Source organism: Perca fluviatilis, chromosome 15 (genome assembly GCF_010015445.1).
Source record: "Perca fluviatilis chromosome 15, GENO_Pfluv_1.0, whole genome shotgun sequence".
Lineage (NCBI taxonomy): Eukaryota > Metazoa > Chordata > Actinopteri > Perciformes > Percidae > Perca > Perca fluviatilis.
Window position 1 is genome coordinate 6807668 of NC_053126.1, and position 25338 is coordinate 6833005.

General features: G+C 40.8%; 1 protein-coding gene across 2 annotated transcripts; it reads right to left on the minus strand.

Annotated features, from left to right (window-relative positions):
* Nucleotides 1–7008: 7008 nt before the first annotated feature.
* clcn7 (chloride channel 7) lies at nucleotides 7009–24006 on the minus strand. 2 transcript variants are annotated; one of them, XM_039825496.1, is made up of 25 exons: nucleotides 23754–24006; nucleotides 22686–22763; nucleotides 20977–21042; nucleotides 20420–20485; nucleotides 20105–20237; nucleotides 18916–19025; nucleotides 18308–18388; nucleotides 18087–18149; nucleotides 17488–17571; nucleotides 17286–17379; nucleotides 15882–15946; nucleotides 15550–15666; nucleotides 15403–15457; nucleotides 15162–15222; nucleotides 14027–14168; nucleotides 12807–12900; nucleotides 12457–12629; nucleotides 10830–10881; nucleotides 10525–10652; nucleotides 9733–9818; nucleotides 9404–9536; nucleotides 7956–8015; nucleotides 7691–7867; nucleotides 7335–7415; nucleotides 7009–7168 (listed from the first exon to the last, which is right to left on the minus strand). In XM_039825496.1, the coding sequence occupies exons 1-25, from the start codon at nucleotides 23865–23867 to the stop codon at nucleotides 7082–7084; spliced, it is 2400 nt and encodes a 799-aa protein (XP_039681430.1). In that variant the 5' UTR covers nucleotides 23868–24006; the 3' UTR covers nucleotides 7009–7081. The 2 variants fall into 2 exon arrangements, with proteins under 2 accessions (XP_039681430.1, XP_039681431.1); XM_039825497.1 differs by lacking the exon at nucleotides 22686–22763.
* Nucleotides 24007–25338: the final 1332 nt, after the last annotated feature.

Consider the following 25338-nt stretch of genomic DNA (forward strand, 5'->3'; position numbering starts at 1 on the left):
ATTTCCTGCACAAGTTACAGATTGTAATATTTTTCTTGATGGCACACAAACAACAGCTTTAGGAAGAATGTAAGGTTCAAGGAAGTACTGCAGAAATTAAAACTGCTGCCAAGAAACATAAACACACACAGTAGTTTCTTGATTTTGATAAAGCTGATGCCTTAGTGATTTTTTTTAAGCAATGAATCTGCTCCAGAGATTTTGTGCTGGTTACTCTTTTTAAACAACAAAAGCACCAAATAAAATCATCTTATACTAAAAAACCACGAGTCATGGTTCTAAAAATGACCGCTGTGTATTTTATTTGTTCAGTATTATGAGTTATAAATGTATTTATATTTGATATTATTTTACCTTTTCAGATGAGGGTGAGAAACTCTTCACAGATGTCGCTTGGAGGCAAAGATCTCGTCTCCAAGCACAGTTGTCACACTGAGAGAAGGTGACAGCAGGCCCTCCCCTCTCTGGCCTCAGGTCTCACTTCTAGGGAGTCTTCACTGCTGCAAAAACACGCTGGAAAGGATTTTTTTCTTCAGTTCATTTTGTTCTTACTGCTCAATTACAATACATGGTTTTCAGCAGGAAACCGATGGGAGTGCCTACTCCAGGTAGAGAATGAGTCCTTACCCCGAGTGACGGAGTTCAAATTCCTTGGGGTCTTGTTCGCGGGTGAGGGGACAATGGAGCGGGAGATCGGTCGGAGAATCGGCGCAGCAGGAGCAATATTACATTCAATTTATCGCACCGTTGTGACGAAAAGAGAGCTGAGCCAGAAGGTAAAGCTCTCGATCTACCGGTCAGTTTTCGTTCCTACCCTCACCTATGGTCATGACGGCTGGGTCATGGCCAAAAGAACGAGATCCAGGGTACAAGCGGCCGAAATGGGTTTCCTCAGGAGGGTGGCTGGCGTCTCCCTTAGAGATGGGGTGAGAAGCTCAGACATCCGCAAGGAACTCGGTGTAGAGCCGCTGCTCCTTTGTGTCGAAAGCAGCCAGTTGAGGTGGTTTGGGCATCTAAGGATGCGCCCCTGGGTGCCTCCCTAGGGAGGTGTTCCAGCCACGTCCAGCTGGGAGGAGGCCTCGGGGAAGACCCAGGACTAGGTGGAGAGAATATATCTCCAACCTGGCCTGGGAACGCCTCGGGATCCCCCAGTCGGAGCTGGTTAATGTGGCTCAGGGAAAGGGAAGTTTGGGGTCCCCTGCTGGAGCTGCTGCCCCCGCGACCCGACACCGGATAAGCGGACGAAGATGGATGCTCAATTAGAAGCAAAACAAATCTTTCGGACAGAAGTCATAAAGACTCCCACCTCTGTCTACTGGATAAACTCAGCTGAGTGGACGCAGTTATTATAAGTTCTCACAGGTTAGAGATTCTAGCAATCAGGGGAAGTTGAGACTGATATTTAGTCTACCTTCATTCATAAAAATGAGCTGGACAAAATATACAAAAAAAATACAAATATACAAAAAAAACCCATCTCATTACAATTCAATAAAATTCAACAGCGCCGCAAACTACAGCTTCCAAACCTGCCCAGGATGTTGAATCAACACATCTCTCAAACAATTTCTTAACCCAAAGCTGCCTGGTACACATACATAAGCGTACACACTAACCCGGAAATGACGAGCGGGACGAGCTTGACTAGAGTCTCTCAAAATCTGATGAAAATCTTTTAAACTGACCTTTGTCGATCTGAAATGAAGACAGATTCAGCAACTTAACAGCATATTTCTCGCTTAAAATGTTTTCAGAAACACGTTTCTGTGAACTATTTTCGTAAAATATTATATATAATATATATTCCGAACCAGCCGCCATTATGGTCTGGCTTAAATTCCGGAGAAGCCAGACCTACGTGATGCGTTAGTCCAATCAGCTGCCGGTTTTCATTTTTTGGGCGACAATACAGATTAGCGCCGCCTGCTGTTATGGAGACGTATTACGTCTTGCGCACGTGCAGAACGTACGCTCAAGTCTGCGTCGCTTCAGTGTGTTCAGAGGCAATTTTTTTGACCAACCCTTTTCTGCCGAAGGTCAGCTGTCGGTTTGGTGTGTCAGAGCCTTACCGGAGCTCTTCAATAGGGGGTCCTCAGAGTTACTACAGGGGGGGGGCACCAAATTACGGTATAAAGTATAATAAAAAATTTTAATTTCTTAAAATGAATCCAACATATTAGCAAATATAAATCAGGCTGTGAGTTTGTGAAAGAAGAAATCCTCAGTGACCCTGGTATTATTTCAAGCATCTAGCAGGTGTATTAACAAGACGACATGAAAATCTACAATTTAGAGCATTTTATTTGCACACTTCCAGTATATGTGCTTGACTAAACTAGTGAAAAAAAATCTTAAGCCTCATTGTACAAATCCATCATTTTAAAATGGTTAACGACAGTAAAAACTGATTTAATATTGTCACCTTGCCCTACCAATCACCCTTGTCAGTGTCAGCAGAGGGTCTTTCTCCTGTCTGTCCTAAAGCAAGCTGTGCTATAAACCCATTACATTGATATCACTTCATGGAAATATAAATCAGCAGCAGCAGTGGGCCCCAGTGGAACGAGTGGCATAAATAAAACCGGTGCTTGAACAAGGATGGTGTCATAAAGAGTGCCTCAGCGTAAGGAGCCCCTCAGGGTTTAGCCACGCATACCCAAATGTTTTACTCAAACAGGAAACACCTGATAAAATGCTCTGCAAACACAGAGCTCTTACATTCAACAGTTGATTATGCCACCATCAGATTAACAATAAATTACATTTAACACAAACAAATTATAAAAAAAATATGCAGGCCAACATTATCAACAATATAAATGGTATAACACTCACAGTAGCATTTTTCTGAATTATGAGTACTTAAACTGTAAGTAGTTATTCTAAGTAATAATATGTCCAAGTGTGCAACTCCTATTTTAAACTAAAATACCAGCAAATGTTTGGACCCCAAATGGAGAAAAAAAAAAAAAAAAAAAAAACTACATAGAAAATTAATATAACACTTATTTAACAACTTAAAAGAAAAGATAAAAACAGTTCTCTGGATTTAAAAAAGGTAATAAAACAAAGTCAGATGTTGTCAGTCCGAGCTTCCGCCACAATGTCCAAGTCCATATAACCTTATCCGTAAAATACGCAGGTCCCGAGGGGGGCGGCCGATTCCGTCGGGGGTAGCCTGGCTTGTCTTCCCCTACGCCACTCCACGTTGCGATACCCACCCTGGAGGCACTAGGAGGGGGATAAGGACAGCTCTTAGTCAAGCGTAACACACAAGAACAGTTGTTTTCCACACACCCGGAACGGGTAACTAGAGGACTTTCCTTTACTGATCTGTACACAGGCGTTGAATCCTTCAATGCGTCCTGATCTGCACCACCAGTCGTTCGCCTGCACTTCCTTCAGATCGTCACGGCTGTCAATGCTCCAGCACGTATGCTCATCTCCGTGTCCTCTGCTTCCCGGTGTGCCTGCTTCTCGGTCCTCTCCGTCAGTCCGTTTCCGCTCCGTGTTCCTTCCTCTTCGTCTGTGTGCCTTCTCTTGTGGCCATGTTACTGTCCTGCCATTCCGGTCCCTCTCGCTCCGTGGTGGGGGTGGCGCGGGACTATCTGGATATTATTATATATCCAGATTCTTCACTTTTGACAAATTCACAGTGGCATTTCCAATACAGGACATTTACTTGTAATAGTGTGTTTTTAGCACATAAACATCTCTTCAGGGCATATATGATGGGAAATTATAATCCAGATACATGCTGATAAACTATTCTTATCCAGTTCCAGTACATATATCAAAGACTGAGCATTTCCTGTAAAATGCACAAAAACCACAAATGCTGCAAAGTCGAAGCATGCACAAAGTTCTGTTTGCACTGGCAGGTCACACATGTACCCTTATGAGCTGCAGGTCAGCTGCCTGAACCCACCATGCGATCAGAAATTTAGCTGCAGTAAATTCAAACACTGACTGACTGCCACTTATAACCAATATTAGCTGAAATCCATGCATGTTATATTAAAATAGGGAACAGCTGGTTTTCGACATGGAAGTAACTTGGCATCTGTGGGTAGGACCAGTTAGCAAATGTTTTCATCTGGCCTTTTTCTGACATCTAGTGGACACCAACAGAAGTGATACAAGGGATGGGTGTGGAGGCATACAGTCAAGGGAGAAGCCCATAGAGAGTCCATGAAAGCATCAGAACATAATATTTCAGAAAAGTTTTGCTCTTGCTCCTACACTCATGGACATATCCTACACAGGCTCTCCGTCTCTGTAAGATTGGGAATGATTGAGATTTCTCTTGGCACAGCTACCAGAAGACTTCCAACTTTCAGTTAGGTTGCTCACATCACATCTACATCATCACTCTCAGTTGGAGGCTGCGCAGTAACGCTCAGCCATCACCGGAAAAGTGCTTCTAATTGACTTCACTGGTCTCCGTCGAAGTCTATGGCTGTGTCCATTTCTTTCACGGTCTATTGCCTGAAATGATTTATTGTACAAAGCCGGAACAACAATCCTCAGGGAACTACAGTACATATTCAGCCAGGTGTGTTAGTTTTGTATGTAAGTTATGTGTGAAATTGATCTGTATTATCAGCAGAACATACTACATATGGTGTACTATTTCCCCTGTGGGCTGCCAGTGGCTGTAAGATTACATTTCCTCTGCTCACACTGCTGTATAATGTATCAGCTTCCAGGGTACGCTCTACTCTACTGAGAAATATCGGTCGGGGGTAAATGGGTTTAATCCGGAGACACTGCTTTGTAATTGAAAGGTTAGATAAGGGTTAAATAAGATAAGCTCAGGTAACTGAGGTGAGTTTTTCACTTGAAGTTCTGATGCTTCCAATTGTGTTTATCAATATTTATATTTGACCAGCAAACCTTTACACACATACTGTAGAGTAAAAATCACTCTTTTGCAAAAGTTTGAATGGCTTCCGATCAAACATCCAAACAAATCATAATGACAATAGATACATTCAAACTTTATTAATTCACAAAAGGCTTATCCAGTAGTTATAAAATAGAGCATTGTCCATATGTTAACATCTAGAACTGTACAACAAAACAAAGACCATAAAGGAGACAAAATCAATTGAGTAAAACCTATGAAATGCACAAAGAAGAAAAAAAATAACGCTGACAATTGAAGAAATGTTGGATTTACAAATAACAATAAATCAGAGTATCTGTGTTTCGTATAGTATACTGACTGGAGTAATGCAGGAATAAATGTATTGGTAAACAACGGTTTACATCCATATAGAGCTTCATGAGGGACACTTGTGGGTATTTCTCAACAAAAAGAGATTTTATTCAGTGGTAGGCCAAAGTGCAAACATTTGGAGGTGTTACATATGAAGTTAGTACCTATGAGAATCAACCTATTTTTTTACTGACAGTAGTACAAACTATATATATATATATATATATATATATATATATATATATATATGCTCAGTAAAAGCTGACAGAAAAAGAGAAGGAAGGATCTGTATCTCCATGTAATAACAGACCAACTGAGACAAGGTTCAACATAATCAGGTCTCTCCTCAAAACGCACTTGTGAAAGTCTTTAACTATGGGATATGTCAAGTCCAAACTCTGCCTGACCATACATGAGCCCAAACCACACACTTAAAATATTAAATATTACCAATAAATAAAAGCATTCGCTCAGTGCAAAACTAAACCATAATGGAAAATAAAAACTTTTCTGACGTCGCCACAAAAACCTTGTTTACCAACCATGAACACTCTCTCACATAAAATCAGGTTTTCGAAGCAAACCACTTTAAAGGTCTTGTTTAGTTCAATAGCAAGACATAAAGAGCAGACATCTGAATTATTTAAAAAAATATATAATGAATCAATGATTAAAGGTGCAGTAGGTAAGACTTATAAAACTAACTTTCTGTTATATTTGCTGAAACTGACCCTATGTTCAAGTAGAACTACATGAAGGAGGTAATAAAAAAATAAAAATAAAAATCCAGCTCCTTCTGGCACCACCTACAGCCTGCAGTGCGATTTGCAAAAATCCACCACTCCCTGTTCAGATGCACCAATCAGGGCCGGGGGGGGGGGGGATGTCTAACTGCGTGTCAATCACTGCTCATGCACACGCATTCATTCTCCCTCGTAGGGGGACGGGCTTAGGTTACCTTTTTGGGCTTTAACGGAAAGGGGGGAGGGACTGAGAAGTTGTCGATGTTCAAATGTTTTGGCTAAGTCCTGGATCTTCCCAATCCTACCTACGGCACCTTTAATGACGTACCACCTCACGTGATGTAGAGGAGACAGAATGAGACTAAGAACAGACAGAGCGATGTATGTGTGGCTGTTTTTTTGTGAACAAAAGCATCTGGTTTCCCCAATTACCAGCTAAAACAAATCAAAACGATCCTTCTCACCTGGATTTCCTCTCTTCCAGGCATAGTGGCGGTTTTATTTTGAAAATATCCTGTCATTCAGACTTTAATTGACCCCATACATAAAATGTCAGGAGCGAGGTCTGTGAACACGTATAAGCACAGGAAAAAAATCCTCCAATAAGGCAATCAGAAAAAAGGGTAGAAAAGCCCTGTGAAAAGGTATCATTTGATGCCTCAGCACAGCAACCACCAAACAAACAAACTGTGATAACAGTCAAGGAAGTCAGAATCCTTTCAAAGTAAATCATTCACACAGATTCAACAGAGTAAATGTATGCGTCGGGTGCAGTTCATTTTTACTTCCATTGTTTACACCAAGAGCAGTTTGATATTTAAACGTGTCTTTTTGTTAATGACCCAGGGTTTCCATGTGTTGTCATGGTGACCATTTTGGCATCACAGAATAACAAAGACCTCTTGGCCCTTGTTAGTGTCCTGCATAGAGCTTACGAGGCATCAGGTGGTCATAGTTCATGGATCATGGATGTGTGTATATATATATATATATATATATATATATATATATATATATATATATATATATATATATATATATTATATGTGTGTGTGTGTGTGTGTGTGTGTGTGTGTGTGTGTGTGTGTGTGTGTGTGTGTGTGTGTGTGTGTGTGTATTATGTCTGCGCCACCTGAAGCTCCTCCAGTCCGTGTTTTCCCAGGTGATATCTGGCCAAGTCTTTCCTTGTCACCAGTCCAACCACCTGCAGAGGGTCAGAACAACCGGCGTCATGATCAAGGCATCCAGCAACAATGAACATGACCATTTAATGTCACTTTAATCAATACATAAAGAGGTGTTCTTGTGAAGGCCAAAAATGGAGAGAAAAAAAATTAAAATCAGGGACACAGAAACACAAACACTCTTACCCTGTTCTCGTCATCCACTACCACCAGGTGTCTGAGTCCCAGCGCCCTGAACAGCTTAAACACACGAGGCAGAGACGTTTCCTGCAAAGGAATCGCCTCATTTCACTTCAACTTCACTCATTTATACACAGCTGTACTGACAAACAACTGTGGAAAAACAGTGAAAAACCTTGGGACCGCCCATGTATTTCAATATTTTACAACACAGCACCTGTTTTACATTTTCAAGTAAAAAAATCTGAAATCTGTGCTTGAAATATCTGTGTGTGTGTGTGTGTGTGTGTGTGTGTGTGTGTGTGTGTGTGTGTGTGTTCGTGTGTGTCGCGTGTGCGTGCGTGCGTGTGTGCGTGCGTTACCTGTGGTACAGTGTAAGGTGTTGCGTTCATGAACTCAGTGAGGTCCATCATACACTCCCTCTCGTCCTGGGAGACGTGGATGCTCTGGATAGGGGGGAAGCGGGGATAGGCGTCCCTGAAGTCCTTCAGCTGGAGCTTCCTCTGGGTCAGCCGGGACCGGGCCAACTCCACAAACACCTGCCAGGACAGAGCAGGAACAAACAGTGAACAGACTCCATTTAAATCATCACAAGAGTGCTGGACATTTTTCTGTCGCCGACGTTACCTTGTGCTTGAGAAGAACAATGAGCTGAGAGCGGAGGATGAGGCCGCAGAGCTTCGCTGGCTGAATGGGAGAGAAGAAGAAAAGAACAAAGGAAGGTGTCACTAATGAAAGAAAAACTCGGAACTTTCAACATGGCATCATGACTTTGCGTAAACATACGCGCCACTTTCCTAAAGCCAAATGGCGTGTTATCTGTACGCATTTTGAGCTTTCCACGTGTATGTCTACGATGTATACAGTGGATGTAAACATACACAGCACGTGGCATCACCACGTGCCGTACTATCGCAAGAACAACATCACACGCTTGTAAAGAAAAAAAAAAAAAGTAAAAAAAAAGGTTGGTTTTAGGAAAAGAACATTGGGAAAAGCTTTAGTAACACAAAAAAACGACAGTGACCAACTTCACACGCTTAGGAAAACAATAAACGGTTGGGTTTAGGAAAGAAACATTTGGGTAAGGCTTAAAAAAAAAAAATTAAAAAAAAATTAACGGTTGACAAACGCCACACGCGACCCCGGCTCTCCTGGGTGAAAGTCCTGTGTTTTGCCCATCCGCGGACTTACGTCCTTTCATACTACATGCTACGCTATTTCACACGTAACGTAGGTCAATGGCGGCCGAACGGCATTGATAAACATGCTAAAAAGCGATTAAGCGTCTTGATAACACGCAAAAACGTTACACAAATTGGCGTGTCATACATACGCCACTTTATGAGATCAGTCTGGAACTTTAAACGTAGCATTGAAAGCTTAAACTCAAAGTAAAATATCCTTTCTGGTACTATCAGTCTATACTCTTCTTCAGTGCCAGGAGTTGTAACGAAAGCACTGCGATTACGTGCCTCAAGTTGTGGTGTATTATCAACTTTGTTGCCAATTCTCCGTAGGACTTTTCACCATCCTCCAGAGAGCTGGAACTGGACAGTTCCCATTCAATAGTGGACTCAATATATGACGGGGAAGCAGGCAATAGCAGAGGTCATAACTTCCTCAAGGTCCTGCTTCTGCATTGCATTGGGATTAATTATTCGCTGCGGTAGATGCAGGTATTTCTGCATCCTTTTGAAAACATATCTCGCTGAAATGTCAATTATCGGTAAAAAAAAAATGGCATCTTAGGAGAGACACCAACACTACATTTACAGTTGAAGTTTTACACTCATATCTGATTGTCTGCACCTTCACTAGAAATACCTGAACATGGCCTCACACATCACCAGGGAAAAAGACAAATGAGTGTTGAAGTGCTTTAGATGGGGTTTACCTATTAAGCCCCAAATACTTGTTTCAATGCACCATCTGGTAGATACATTTTAACTATGGGTGGATCCAAGCAGGTATTAAAACTTGATTATTTTTCTTTTACTCAAGTCAGTTCATTGCTCTGCAAAAAAGAAAAAACTCTTATTTAATAAAGAGAACGCTAAACCATCATACAGTACCTCGTCACTACCAGTAACCTGCACGACGACTGGGAAGCCATTGTGATTGGTAGACGTGTTGCTAAGGATGTCCACGATGGTTCCCACCTTCTCTATCCTGTTGAGACAGGTGACCGGGGAACCCATCACCTCTCTGGATTTTTTTTGGGGGGTAGGGGACAGTGGTGAAACGAACAGAGTAGGAGAGCAATGAGAGAATGAGAAAAAGCAGAAAGTGAGAAAAGGTTACAAATGCCGGACAAAGGTCAAATTGAGTTTGAGATAATTTAACAATCATCCCATCAACATGGCTCTCTCACTCAGCCATACACAAACAGAGAGGCCCTTACCTGGCGGTCAACCAGTGGGAGGTGGCGGGAGCCTCTAAGTGCAGGAAGGGAACGCTCTGCAGCTTGATGTGGATATCATACAGACCCTGAAGCAGGAACAGACAGGTTACAGACTCTCCCTGTGACCAAACTGTATACAGTATGCACTACATACTTTTCTTTGTTGTATACAGTTTTTAGGGGTATTATAAAGCAATAAACATATTTAACTGTTTTGTACTAACAGAAAACTACACTCCAGGTGTGCCATCAGACGTTACATACACAAAACTAGGGGTGTGACTCTTCACTGGTCTCACGATTCGATTTTGACTATCCTGTCCACGATTCGATCCGATTTGATATCACGATGCGTCCCCTCCTCAATATTATTATATATTGCTATGCATGGTTTTTATGAACAAATGTTAGCAGTCACTCCCCTTTTTATTGTAATGTATCTCCTCTTAAAAAAAGACACTTCCTGAATATAGCGGAGTCTGAACACAGCAGACAACAAAGACAAAAAAAAAAAAAGCAGTAACCAGAAAATCAACAAGCAACATCAGTAGACAATAATCGATTATGGTCTGTCACTGCATTGATGCAGATGCAACTGTCCACGTCTGCATCACGATGCATCGATGCAATGATTAATTCAACACCCCTACGCAAAACCTGCTGAGAATTAGTGCGCTAGTATGGATTTGGGACAACTATAGTGGGTTTGTTGTGTCTCCATACTCTCCAAATTAAAAGCTGTGGGACATTTTATGAGTTGTCTCTTTCTGAATTGAATTCCTCTTTACTCACCTCTACAAAATAGTCTCCTACTATCTTGGCAGTCATGAGGACGAGCATGATGGGAAGACCATATGTGACGTTTCCTGTAGCCTCCACCATGATGACAGTCAAACTGAGGGTCATCCGCACAATGCCACCTGTGAAGAGCAGTGCATCATTACGGGTACTAAACATTTGTCTTTTACCTCGGCCTGTATTTAACAGAAGAATATTATAATTAAAAAGACAATTCCTAAATACTGGTAGCTCTGAACAGGTCCATCTCTTAATTTTAGGCACTAAAGACAAACAAAGTGAAGATTGAGGTTACTCACCTAACTGAGCTGCAGCTCCAATCAGGGCATATTTACCAGGGTCAGCCCAGATCTAACAAAGCACACAAGGCAAAGTCAAACAGTAAGTCACAGCATCTGGAATACATAAAATATAAAAATATGTTATATGTTTTTCCTTTTACTTTTGTATTATGAATATTAAGATGTTTTGAATACGGTTTTAGCACGTTGTAATCCATTCCTGATCTAATCATGTAAAAAATTGTCTTTTTAGTTTACAAATTTTGCGTAACAACATTTAAGCAGGTGTGAAGATTGGTTATATTGAGCTCACTGTGGTGACGTCTTAGTTTGTCTAAAGCCGATTTTGTAAAGGCAACATTCAGCCGTGAAGAATCATTTTTTTAAGATTCTTTTTTTTTGGCATGTAGGCCTTTATCTGATAGGACAGCTTAGACATGAAAGGGGAGAGAGACAGGAGGAATGACATACAGCAAAGGGCCGCAGGTCGGATTGGCGCACGCTCCACCAGGTGAGCTACCCAGGCGCCCCATGTATGTAGAATTTTTACATCAATAAATCATTACGTTGCTCATTTTAAGAAGCTGATCTAATCATCTGTTTTTAAAGGCAATCAGCAGAATTGTTTCACAACCTCAAACAGGAAGAGGCCACTGATGTTTCAGAACAAAGGGAGTCATAGTCCCCTGAGATAGTAAGGGATGGTCGGGTGGAAAAATACTATTTTCAACATGCTTTTCTTCTTCAGGAAACCCAAAAAGAAAAGAAATGCACACAAAGTTGTGAGAAATGTGGTCTTAAAGCTATAGTGTGTAGTTCCTGCCGCCCCCATGTGGAATTCTAAATAATGACAACAAAACTGTCGGCGCGTCCACATGATACAAGCCTTCCGTGACCGCGTTGAGGTAATTAAAGCAAAGTCTTAGGCCGGTTACACACTGCCTGCGTGGCGTGAGCGTGGCGTTGCTGTTGCGTGTCAGCTGCGTGGATTTTTCTACGTCTTTACACACCAGAAACGTGTCTGACGCGGCGCTGCTGCTAGCCTTGTCTGGACACATGGATGTTTCCCATTGATAAAATGAAATACCATGTTAAACATAAATATATACTGATTTGATTACAGCAAAGACAACGTCGGCAGTATTGACGGCAAAATATTTCGTTCTGTATTGACAGGTGCAATATTTGAAAATCGATTTCTTTATATAAATTACATTTATATATCTGCATTTAAATCAAAACCTAGAGACTTTTAAACATCAACATGTCATTTATTAATATGTATTCGTGTCTAAACGACATATAAACATCTTTTCCTATTCTATTTTGCCTGTAAACGCTTCCAACACGCTTGCGTGTCGCGTGAAAAATAGGCGTCGGTTCTATTTCTAGCAGGCACGCATTTTCGGCGCGGCTCGAGCCACACCTGAGACGCACGTGTCACGCAGGCAGTGTGTAAGCTCTAACCTGTTAACATGGGAGCCGAAATATAAACGGGCACGCCACGCAGCTGACACGCTCCGCGACGCATCCAGTGTGTAGCCGGCCTTAGGACTTTAATTCAACCATAATATGGTCTGCTTTCAATAGGGGTACTGAAAGGGCTCGTTTTGTCCTCATCCAGACTACACACACACACACTTACCGAGCCATTGGAGGTGATGGAGGCCAGCAGTATTCCAAACAATCTTCCCCAGGCTGCTCCTATGAGCAGAGATGGGATGAAGACTCCAGCAGACACCGCCAGGCCATAGGTCCAGCACGCCAGGAAGAAATAAGTCAGGGTGAACAAACCCAGGGTCAAGGGATTGTAGGTTCCTTTAAGAAAGAGAGGGAGGAGAGGTGAACACGTGCATGTTTGCAGTTTTATCCATTACGATGCTGTTCCCCTCCACTTGGGCCGGTATGCAAATTAAAAAAGGAAGAAGAAATGGCTGGTGCACATGTCTGTCCAGAATAATTTTTTTGCAAGCTTGCCCTCACGAGCAGCTTTACCTGGCTGGTTGTGGAAGAGACTACGAACACTTCTCTCAGGAGTGTTGAAGAAGGCCGTTGCCATGGAGTTATACTCCCCATCTGCACAGAACAACTGAGAGAGAGAGAGAGAGAAAAAAAAAAAAAAAAAAAAAAAAAAAAAATGATAAGAGTAACTCAACTAGAGAAAGGAGGAGACACAAAGAGCCTTCCTTCCTGTTTTTGTTTTGTTCTTGTTGAGATTTTTGCATTCCATCTACCAGCTCACATACACTCACTTTGTAAAACAAAGGGCATTAGGATGGATAAGGATCAGTGATGGTATGCCAACCACATTTCTTTTTTTCTTCACCACATGCCCCACCCATCGCCTTCCCAAAATTTCAACATCTTAGTTTAGCTTGTAAGCATAAGCACCAAACACACAAGTACAATGTGAATGTCATTAGCTTAAATTTTGAACTGACGATGGTGATAAATGAAAAGGTCACTGGATCACCAAAGTAATTATAACTGATCCTGAGGGGGGACATGAATGTCTGCAAATTTCAGAACAGAAATTTCAATCAACAATCAATTCAAATAGTTGCTGAGACGCTCAAGTTAAAAAGGAAAAGTCAGGGGATCACCAAGGTCGGTAGTGTTCATCCTTCGGGGGACATGAATGTTAAAAATGTTGTGCTCTTCTTCAATACTTTGGCAGTATTGTTCTCATGACATTAATGGTGCTAAAGCTTACGGAACTGAAAAAAAAGGAAGCACCAAGATTCACTGTGAGAAGACATGTCTTATCTGAATCTGCACCTGTGTTGGTCTAATCCCGCCTACCAAGAGTCTGGGTCTGCCGAGGTTTCTTCCTAAAAGGGAGTTTTTCCTCGCCACTGTCGCAATAGCTACTGCTAATGCTTGCTCTTGAGGGAATTACTGTAATTGTTGGGGCTTTGGAAATTATAGAGTGTGGTCTAGACCTACTCTATCTGTAAAGTGTCTCGAGATAACTCTTGTTATGATTTGATACTATAAATAAAATTGAAAAATTTAATTGAATTAATTTGCTCAATCGTGCACACATCAAACTGTCCATTTAAAATTTGACACATTTGACTGTGCTTGTGACACCATGTAACTGTGACTTCCCCAGTTTTAGCTTTATTACATAACACGTGTTGTGTGTATTGTGTGTGTGTGTGTGTGTGTGTGTGTGTGTGTGTGTGTGTGTGTGTGTGTGTGTGTGTGTGTACCTGCAGGGGGTACTCCTCATTGTGCTCTGGCCCCAGAGGCTGACAGTCATTGGAGAAGTAGATCATGGTGAACGACACTGTCGCGGTCACTGCAGCAACCAACATGGCCTCCATCACTTGTAAACAAGGGCGATGAACATATCTGTAACACACACGCAGACACACGCAGACACACACACACACACACATTAACTAGAAACTTCCAAAATGATGATGTACCGTCAGCCTCAGTATGGACTTTCCAAAGATACAGAGAAAAAAATAACCTGAGCGTAAAACAAAGCTTCAATCTCTGCCATATTGTGCCTTCAGGCGATGTGGCTTCATAAATGTTCTAATTATTGTTACCAAATGTGACACCGATGACACTTTACCCGTACACACGCTCACTGTGCCAGATGACAGGAGTATTTTTAGAAGCAGGACTGCCAAGACATGGACTGACTATAAAAATACCTGACACCAGGAAATAAATGTAATTGTATTAATTGCCAGTTATGCTGACCACAGTTAGGCTAGTATTTGTTTTAAATATCTATATTCCCATTATAGACACCACTGCTGACTATCCCTGTAACAATTTGGCCACAGTTAAGCCTACCGGCCATTCACGTTCCAGCCGTATACTAGGATTGACCTTGTCTTAGTTTCTTTATGTCTCTTCAGTTGTGTTTGTTTGTTTGTGTGGTATGTGATTCATTTGTATTGTATTACTGACTGCTGTGCCATTATTATTGTACTACTGCCCCTGGTATACATTCACATGAGCAATATGTACCATCCAGCTCCAGATTCGGAAGCAGGAACAACAGGTATCTTAGCAGAAGTCTCCTCCCAGATCAGACCGTCTCCCAGTGACTATACATGTTCTTACTCTGGGGTTATTTTTAAACACTTCAATCATAACGATGTTGAAATTCTGAGACAGCTCTTATGGGAACTTCCTCATCTTGCACCCCACCCTGTCTTTGACCGTCATGAGCTAAGCCACGTATTGTTTTTCTTGGCGCACCACACATACAAAGAAATTCCTTATACTGTATATCACCTGACTCTTTGTGGAACTTTCTTCCCTAAGTTGATGACAATTTTGTTTTGTACTTGTATTCATTTGATGGCTTTTTCTAAACCATACCTGATCCTGAAGATGGTCAGCCAGTAGTTGAGCACATTGAACAGAGCTCCCAGCAATCCACCTGCGCAGGAGAGGGATGGAAAACAGGACATATACAGTCAGATTTTCAATCAGTAACCGAATGAAATGTAGTTTCCTTATTGTTATAATATTAGTCATGGCCTCCACCCAGTTATAAAAGAGTCATGTGCGCCCTGTCGCAGACTCAAACATATTTCCAGACACATGAAAGAGTTTTTACCTATAGCTCCCATAGCGATGAACAAGGGAATCTCATAGAGGTTATAGGCCCCACTCTGAAAAAGGACAAAAGTACATCGTGACATCTTTTACTCAAACTAACAACAACAACATAAAGCTGGAAAAATACACAATGCGAGTGTCTCACATCACTCTCAAAGCGCCCAAAGTTGATGAGACCCGGGTTGGAAAGGTCTCCTGGATTTTTATGATAGATACTGAGGAAGAAGTTCAGGGTGAAGGTAGAGATCATGGAGGCAAAAAACTGCAGGTGAGAAAGAAAGATGGGAGATGGTGAGAAATAAAAAAGGGAAGGAAGAACATTTGACATCCATCAACATTGCACTTCAATCGTCCTCTTCCTCTCTTCTGTTAGTATTCTAGATAGAAACCTCTTGATTTGATTTACTTGACGACATAACATGATCGTTAATAATGAGTTTATGATTGGGGGGGTACGTGCAGAACAATGTGACTTACTATCCTCCACGTCAACATCTGGTTCCAGAAAGAGGCTCCCTCCTCTAGAGCGAACAGAACGCCACCTGTCAACCACAGAAACAAAATCAGTCAAGAACCACAACAGCATTTCCACAAAATAATCCATTTGATCCACGTCATGAATGATGATGACATGTCTGAAGATGGGTTATCTTGTTCGCTGATTTTAATTTGATGCCAAGTTAGCTGACGCCAACTCACAGCATCCTTCACACACTGTGTTGAATGATTAGTTCATTTTACTGGGTTCACTTAAGTTAAACTCCAATCACTCTTTCCCACATGACGCTAACACTAAACAGACTCTACAGGCTCTACATGTACAAGGCTGCTTTTTCCCCTACAGCTTGACTCTCCGACTATACGAGCATCAACAAGCCAGTTCAGTTAAGTCAGGTGAAGGCAGGGTTTCTGCAGTGTTACATTTAAGACTTTTTAAAGATCCCATGACATGGTGCTCTTTGGATGCTTTTATATAGACCTTAGTGGTCCCTAATACTGTATCTGAAGTCTCTTTTATATAGACCTTAGTGGTCCCTAATACTGTATCTGAAGTCTCTTTTATATAGACCTTAGTGGTCCCCTAAAACTGTATCTGAAGTCTCTTTTATATAGACCTTCGTGGTCCCCCAATACTGTATCTGAAGTCTCTTTTATATAGACCTTCGTGGTCCCCCAATACTGTATCTGAAGTCTCTTTTATATAGACCTTCGTGGTCCCCTAATACTGTATCTGAAGTCTCTTTTATATAGACCTTCGTGGTCCCCTAATACTGTATCTGAAGTCTCTTTTATATAGACCTTCGTGGTCCCCTAATACTGTATCTGAAGTCTCTTTTATATAGACCTTTTATATAGACCTTCCTAGGTACAAGCTTCCTAGCTACAAGCTAGCAGTGACAGTGTTTACTACAGATAAGATGGTTATGACAAACTCACACAACCTCCTACATGCACAATCAACTGTTGAAACAATCCAATCTTGTGTTTACAGATGACCCCAGAGTCCTGACTGCACACAATAAGATCCAAAACATTTTATAATGGTCAGTTCTGCCTCCAGCAGTTCAGAGAACATCTTCGAGAGTTTTGTAAATTAAATGTAAGACTTTTTAATACTGCCTGGGTCCCTTTTTTGCGGATATTTAATTCAATGTTTTTTTTCAGACTTTTTTTTTTTTTTTTTAAAGACCTGCAGATAGCCTAATGGTGACAGAGTCCAGTCTAATACAAGTTTCCTCACAGGTTTCTATGTCTTTAGTTTCGACACCCAGCCATTGTGGTTGAACTGTTTGGCTTTATAGCAGCTAAACTGCCCACACAGCTAAGGCAGCTTAACAACAAAACACGGGATGTGCAGTGCTCCGGTTTCTGGGTTTTTACCGACTGGTGCTCCAAAAGCAGCTGAAACTCCAGCAGCAGCTCCAGCAGACACAAAGTCCCTTTTTTCTGTGTCTCTCCGGAAGTATTCAAAGATCTACAAACACAATCACACACATATTATTAGTTATACATTATTTTACCCACAAACACGCTCTAACCATTGATGTTTTTGACAGACAGACACACACAGACACACACACACCTTAAAGTCTCTCTTTAAGGAGGTGCTCCTGCCCTGGGAGACGCCTGCAGCTACAACAGCACCAGAGTGAATCATGGGCCCTTCCTGTTGTTTGTGAGTAAACAAGAGGACAGGTATGAAAGGGCATTCTTGGCAGGACTTGGCCATACAACTTTCAATGGAAATTACCTACATTAATTGCAAAAAGCCCACATTTCCAACAATGAAGGCTAAACACAGCAGTATGTAGTTTGGTAAAGCAACACTAGGTAACTTTTCCCGCTTTGGTCCCCCTACAGGTTGGAAGCGGAATTGTCCATAACGTTACATTGTCCAGTTCATTCGAACTACAGATCAGCTACCCGATCTGGCAAACTTGCATAATGTAATGTAATTGACAATCCCGCTTCCAACCTGTAGGGGGACCGAAGCGGGAAAAGTTACCTAGGGTTGCTTTAATGACATCTGTAAATGTCATTCAACGTGTGGCCGTCATGTGTCGTCTTTCTAGGGCATATGGCTCCAGTGACTGTGGTCAACCCATGACAGCAGCGTTTTGGCCAATTGAGCATTTTGATTCTGCATAGGGGGCAGTCGGAGAGGGGTTATGTTTTTTTTACCTTTCCTACAGCGAGACCGCCGACCACTGAACAGATAACACCGCACACTTTCACCACCAGTGTCTGTGGAGGACAAAGACATCAACAACATGTTAAGGATATGCCTGTTCAAAAACAGTGGTTCAAATGCATCAATTTGTGTGTATGTGTATGTGTGTGTGTGTGTGTGTGTGTGTGTGTGTGTGTGTGTGTGTGTGTGTGTGTGTGCTTGTTATGTGTACCTTGAGTCGTACCACCCTGGGAATCTTGACTCCATTTAGGTAACATTTTATTTGAGGAATACCACTTCCTGCTGCTATGGGCTGGATGGGACGAAGGAGTAAGAGAAGAGGTTCATATTAAAGAAAAAGATGCAAGGCGGAAAATCTACAGACCTACAGTACAGTATTTATGAATGCAGCAGTAATATCAGCGGAAGTGACTGGATGTGATCAGAGAATAGCGGTGGTGTCTACGTATTCAGAAAACAGGGAAAAAAGCAAGACTGAAACACTTCTTGGATCAGTCTGGTTGCAGGAGGAAACGTAAATCTCAGTGGTCGCTGCTAAAGGAGCAAATAAACTGTGGTTAACCAGAGGGGTGGGAAATAGAGAAGCAGATTCATCTTTCAAAAATTTCAGTATTACGAACTGTTCACCTCAAATTGCTGTTGCATAATTAAGTTTCACTTCCACATCCGTTTGAATGGCTTGTAAAAAAGCCACTCGCACCCTCGAGGAAATGTGATCAAACACACAAAAGAGGAATACAACCGAGATACAGATTGCAATTCCAAACCAGAAGACATGATGAAAACTGAAAGGTCACATTGTTTCTCCTTCAGTCTTACCTCGAAAAATGCGACTATGATGGCCCCCAACATGACAATGGAGGCGTTGAGGACGGCCCAGAGGATGAGGGAGATCGACAGGCCGCCCACCTCGGTAAACTTCTCTATGTCTGTGAGGGGTCAGAGGTCAAGGAAAGACCCGGGAAGTTCTTATAGCACATTATTAGGTTTCAGCAGCTATTATGAACACTGAAAGCCTGAACGACCGTCACCCACTTGGGATCATAATATACAGTATCTCACAATATCACACCCCTCACATTTTATTAAATATTTCATTTTATCTTTTAACGGGACAACACTGAAGAAATTACACTTTGCTACAATGTAAAGTATTAAGTGTACAGCTTGTATAACAGTGTAAATGTGCTGTCCCCTCAAAATAATTCAACACACAGCCATTAATGTCTAAACCGCTGGCAACAACAGTGAGTACACCCCTATATTAAATTCCGATAGAGGCAGGCAGATGTTAATTTTTAAAGGCCAGTTATTTCATGGATCCAGGATACTATGCATCCTGATAAAGTTCCCTTGGCCTTTGGAATTAAAATAGCCCCCCCACATACCCTTCACCATACCTAGAGATTGGGATGGTTTTATGTCGGTTAGCCTAATAGCTGGTTTGATTTGCATTGAGAGATGATTTTATGGAAAGTACCCCATGCCAATCTCTAGGTATGGTGAAGGGTATGTGATGATGTGGGGGGGCTATTTTAATTCCAAAGGCCAAGGGAACTTTATCAGGATGCATAGTATCCTGGATCCATGAAATAACTGGCCTTTAAAAATTAAAATCTGCCTGCCTCTATGGGAATTTAACATAGGGGTGTACTCACTTTTGTTGCCAGCGGTTTAGACATTAATGGCTGTGTGTTGGGTTATTTTGAGGGGACAGCACATTTACACTGTTATACAAGCTGTACACTTAATACTTTACATAGTAGCAAAGTGTAATTTCTTCAGTGTTGTCCCATTAAAAGATATAATGAAATATTTAATAAAATGTGAGGGGTGTACTCACTTTTGTGAGATACTGTATATATAAAAGGAAAGCAGTGCAATACCAAAAATGAAATACATTCTTCCAGTAACTGCGCTGATTCTCTGTTCTGTCATTGTGCAGTAAAGTCCCGCCATCTGGTGCTAGCGTGGACTTAGATGTATCTTATACAAAGCTTCAGAATACTCTGTTTGACCACTCTGTATTTGATCCCAGCCAGTTCCTCCACCGCGATGTCTATAAAACAGGCGATGAGGCCGGTCAGGAAGCCGATTAGACCACAGACCACCCAGCGGCTGATCTCCAGACAGCGGAAACCCTAAACATACAAGGTGAGAGAGGGACGGGAGAGGGACGGGAGAGGAGGACAGGAGATGAAACAAACAGCAGAGGAAAGATGAGAAAATAAGAGCAGAGAGCAAAAAAATTACATGAATTCACAAACACAGCGAAATATTAAGGAAGTGTAACATACATTCAGGTGATTCCCACTCCACTTACCATGTAACTCATCCTCCTCTCCTCCTCCAAAAATAGCTGATTCTCAATGTTATCATAGTCCAGACTCTGGAATGACACACACGTATAATAAAATAATTCAGTAAAGTAAAGATTACGGTGATGAGGATTACTTCTATTCTTCGTGATAAACACAAATCCTAAAAATGTGAAAAAAGTGACTATTGTATCAATGTCAGTACATGCATAGAAAACAAAAAATATGTTAATACAAAGCTTATTTTACCAACTGTTGCCAGACTTCAGCCTGCTTAAGAAGATTATTGCCCTCGTTGTTGCCCCAACATGTTTAGGTTTCACGGCCTAAAGTGCATTTTCTATACCTGTATTACTGTCTTTTTACTGTTTATAATGCTTCCTTTATTTAGCAATGTTTATTTTTAACTATAAAAAGGTGTCACGAGAGTAAGGGATGTTTCAAATCCTACACACATACACACACACAAGGCTTTAATTAAAAACAATCTTGCCCAATCTAACCCAGGGTTTCCAGAATCATCTAATAATCAGCATTCTGTTTAGCGAGTGGGCGGTTTTACCTCATATTTAAGTGACAGCAGCTTCTCATTATGAGGGATCTCTTTAGGTCGCCCCCTCAGAGAGTCCTGCAGGGAAAAACACAGAAAAACATGGATCACCACACCAACACTGACCTATAACCGCTGGCCTGTGGAATCATGTGAGAGACTACAAGGAGCTGGGAACTAGGTTACTGACACCAGAGTAATCAAACAGTTTGGACAGCAGTGAGCAGCAATTAAAAAGCATTTTAACAAACATAAGAAAGACATTTTTTACTCTCAAAAGTCACTTCCAAAGAAAAAGAGAAGACAGGTTTGACAGACTTTATCTAACGTAGACACGGTAGGATTAATATTGAGGCAGATGGAAGATGCAGTGACTGTGAAAAAACACACACACACACACATCAGTGTTTCCTCCAGAAACTTTAGTATAAAAATCTCTAAAACATAACCAAAGTGAAGAAAGAGGAAATTCTTGTAGGTATGTTATTCAGTGTTAATGCAGATTATTTCATGTTGAAGGAAACACTGGTGCAAAAGAGCGCATCCTGACACGCATTCAAGCCAGCTACATACAATTCAAAAGTATGACATTTACATGCAATGTGAAGTGGGCCTCGGTCACACAGCGGTGGCCTGTCATGTGCATTCACACAAACAGCAGCACATAAAGTAACTACATGAGATAACAGACATTCACCTAAACAGACCGAAATACTGTAAACAAATACACTTTTGTTTACAGCATATAACAATGGTGAAAATCACATGCAAGGCATCACATTCCCATCAGGCAGCGAAAGTCTGATGGTTTCTGTCACGGAAGGAAATGGATGTGATGTCCTGTCTATCTGCTACATAGCCTCAAGCATCAGTCTGTACTGGGCTGTCACCACGGACTCTGGCCTAAAGCTTTTGATTCTGATCTTAAATGCTGAATTTAATTGATTTATTGTGATTTTGTTTTTTGCATTTCTGGGAGTTGTTTATTGTCTGATTGAACTTACTCTTACTGTGCTAAGAGCTATACATATACACTTAATTAAACCTGAGTCTGGCATAAGCTAAATCAAACATATATTTACACATTTTTGGATTCACATTTACAGCAGGAGGATTTTGATATGGTCATGGCCAAACTGTCTGTTGATGTCTACTTTTTCTTCTTTATCTTTTTTTTTTTTTTCCCACATCAGTGTGAACAGCGTGTGGGATCGGTTTCTGACAACAAAATACTGAATGGTTGAGGGGTCAGGGTCACACATGGCCTGCATCAATTCATCATTTGCGATGCATCACAGTGGAAACCTTTAGACAGTTTCCAAACACGTGTCTTTCATGCACACTGGATGAGTCATTTTGTGTCAGATTTCCCACATTAGGCTTAAGATGTATTCAGCAGGGAGCAACTGAGATTAAATAATAAATACTATATGTCTGAAACCCTTAAGTTTATCTCAGGCTGCATCTCACAAATCAGGAATATGTACTCAGACTCAGCCTAATCATGAATCACTGTAAACCTCCCCCCAACATGCCGCTTGATACTGTTTTTGTTATTTTAAGACATAGTAGTTGATAGTTTTTATCATTATAGTGGAGTAACTAACTATATTTTAGCGGTCTAAGAGAAATACTGCTAACGGTCTTGATGGAGTGGTGATCAAAAGTAGTGACAGACACAGAGAGAAAGAGTGCGATGACGTTTCAGGCTCGGACTTTACCTCATCTGATGTAATCTCCTCCTCCAAATCCACCGTGCTGAGTCTGCCTATCTGAAATACACTGCCTCCTCCAGACAGCTATAGACATCACAGACAGCAACAGAAATATATATATATATAGCTATGTGTAGCAATTTGCAGGCTGATGTTTTACCATCACACAGATGTATATCCAGATAAGAGTAACAGGGTAACAGGGTCCAAGAAGTATAAGGACTGGATGATACAATGTACTAAAGTACATTATCAAAAGAACTGCAAAGGTTAACTTTTGGTCCTAATGGGGCAGGAAGTAACTGTCTAGTCCTGGTGGCATTAGAGGAAAAAGGAAGTTGGATTTTCCAGTGTGTTTCTATATTAGGTGAACAGACGACTTCATTCAGTCTAAAGAATGCAGGTCTACTAGCTCATGGTCTTATGAGAGTTTGATATTGTTGTTTAATACTATAGTACAGGATTAAAATAGTATCCATCTGTAATGGGCACAGATTACCTGTAACCTAATTTGATCACTTGTACAATGGACATTTTACTCCAATTTCCCACTGACACATACATCATCAATCATCCTTTCTAGAGTTATGACTGAGGTTACGTTGTTTATAATGATGAATGTGTCCTTAATGTTCCCATCAGGCTGCCTTTTCCAGTTCCAAATAAAATAGTGAAATAGCTATGTAACAAGCTAGTGGAAGGATTTAGCTTATCGAAACTCTCTGCAATCCGATTATTTTCCTAAGTAACTGAATCTAATAGCGTGCATCATGTACGAATTTACTTAACACTAATTTAATAACTTTCATGCATTGCATTCCGCCCCAAACAAAGCTTGTTGTTGTATCGGATGCCCGATTGCACACATACCATAACACATGATGCACACCCCAAAATGAACGCTGTGTATGCGGCAATGCATTCAAAAACAATTACAAGCATTCATAACACATGCAGCATTTAAAAACATGGTTCAATGTAACCTTACAGTGGCTAATAAAAACACAAGACGGCATTACTGCTGCAGGAGGAACAGCTGTTATAGGCTCATTTAGCCAACCGTGCTAGCTGTACCTGTCTGGAGAGTCTGGGCTGCTCGGAGCCGTTGAACAGCGGCGTCCTCTCCCCGGCTGCCCCGGACTCCTCGGCCCGGCTGGACCACGACACTTTCTTTGCGATATTTGCCATGGTGGCCTCCTGTAGCTCGCTGCCCTAACTGCCGCTTGATTATCTCATTAATTGCAGTTGTCGCTGGCTTACTAGCTAATGTTATTCTTTCTCAACTCCCCATGATCATCCCTGTGACTCGTGACGCTTTGTAAGGGTCGCGTGCAGGGCCAAAAGTATCCGTTACGCGCGTTGGATGTTGGGACTTGAAGTTGTACTGTTTTTGTTAATAAATTTGAGTGTAAATGCATCAGTGCTAACAGGCCTACACTATTTTCACCAGTGCTGGAGAAGTAGGCTATTCAATATTAAAAAATATACTAAATTACAAGTATTTTATAAAAGTCCTGCATTGAAGTATTATTAGCTAAATGTACTTTGTACAAAGTATAAAACGTAAATGTATTCATAATTGTAATTACTGATGCATTATGTATAAGTAGAAGTTTTGTACTTTTATAGTTGGTCAGGTGGATCTAGTTTTACCACTGGGATGGTGATGGTGAGTATTTTTGCTTTCCATAAAAACAATGTAAACGATTTGTTAATTTCCCAAAACCACTGCTTTATAAACTTTTTGGTGAATGGCAGAAATATATATATATATATATATATATATATATATATATATATATATATATATATATATATATATATATATATATATATATATTTTATACCTATCCACCCAGCAAAAGGATAAAACAAAAGCATGAGGAGTTTTACAAAATGTATTCATATACTGTTTAAGCTTTTATATAAGCTAAGTTTCTATTGACAATCCAAAAGACAGAGAGATAGTGGCTATTATTTTTATTTAAATAAAATATTCAAAGACATCCACAGGTGCTTTAACCTCTATCCTGTATAATGTTTAAAAAATTAGTCACAGTTAATATTAATAATAACAGGCTGTTTAATTATTTTATTATATACCAATTATGTATGAATCCAAAGGAATGTGTTTCTGAAACGAGTCTACTGAGCTCTGGGTCCAAAATGAAAAAAAAAAACTCAATTAAACTAAAATGGATTACACCAGGGGTCTTCAACATTTTTTTAACCAAGGACCCCTCAACTGAAAAAGAGACGGAGCAGGGACCCCCTTCTACATATATTGTATAAAATTAAGTTGCATATTAAACTGGGCCTAAAATAATGTGTAGGGCAGCCTAAAGCCTTTACAAAACATTTATTTTGCATAGAATACTAAGCTATTAAAATAATAATTGTTGGCATGATTTCATAAATCATCTTTTAATGTTAAACATACATGTGGCACAGTAAATCCTTAGGATTAACTGTATCTTTGGGTGGCTACCTTAGTGACTACTTGTATAGGCCAGTGAGCCTATTGTCAGTGAGGATTTATATTTGCTAATAATATGTTGTATTCATGTTAAGACATTTACATTTTTTTTTTAAACTTTCAAAAATTAACAATAATTTAGAGGCCCCCCTACAGTGACTCTGAGGACCCCCTAGGGGTCCC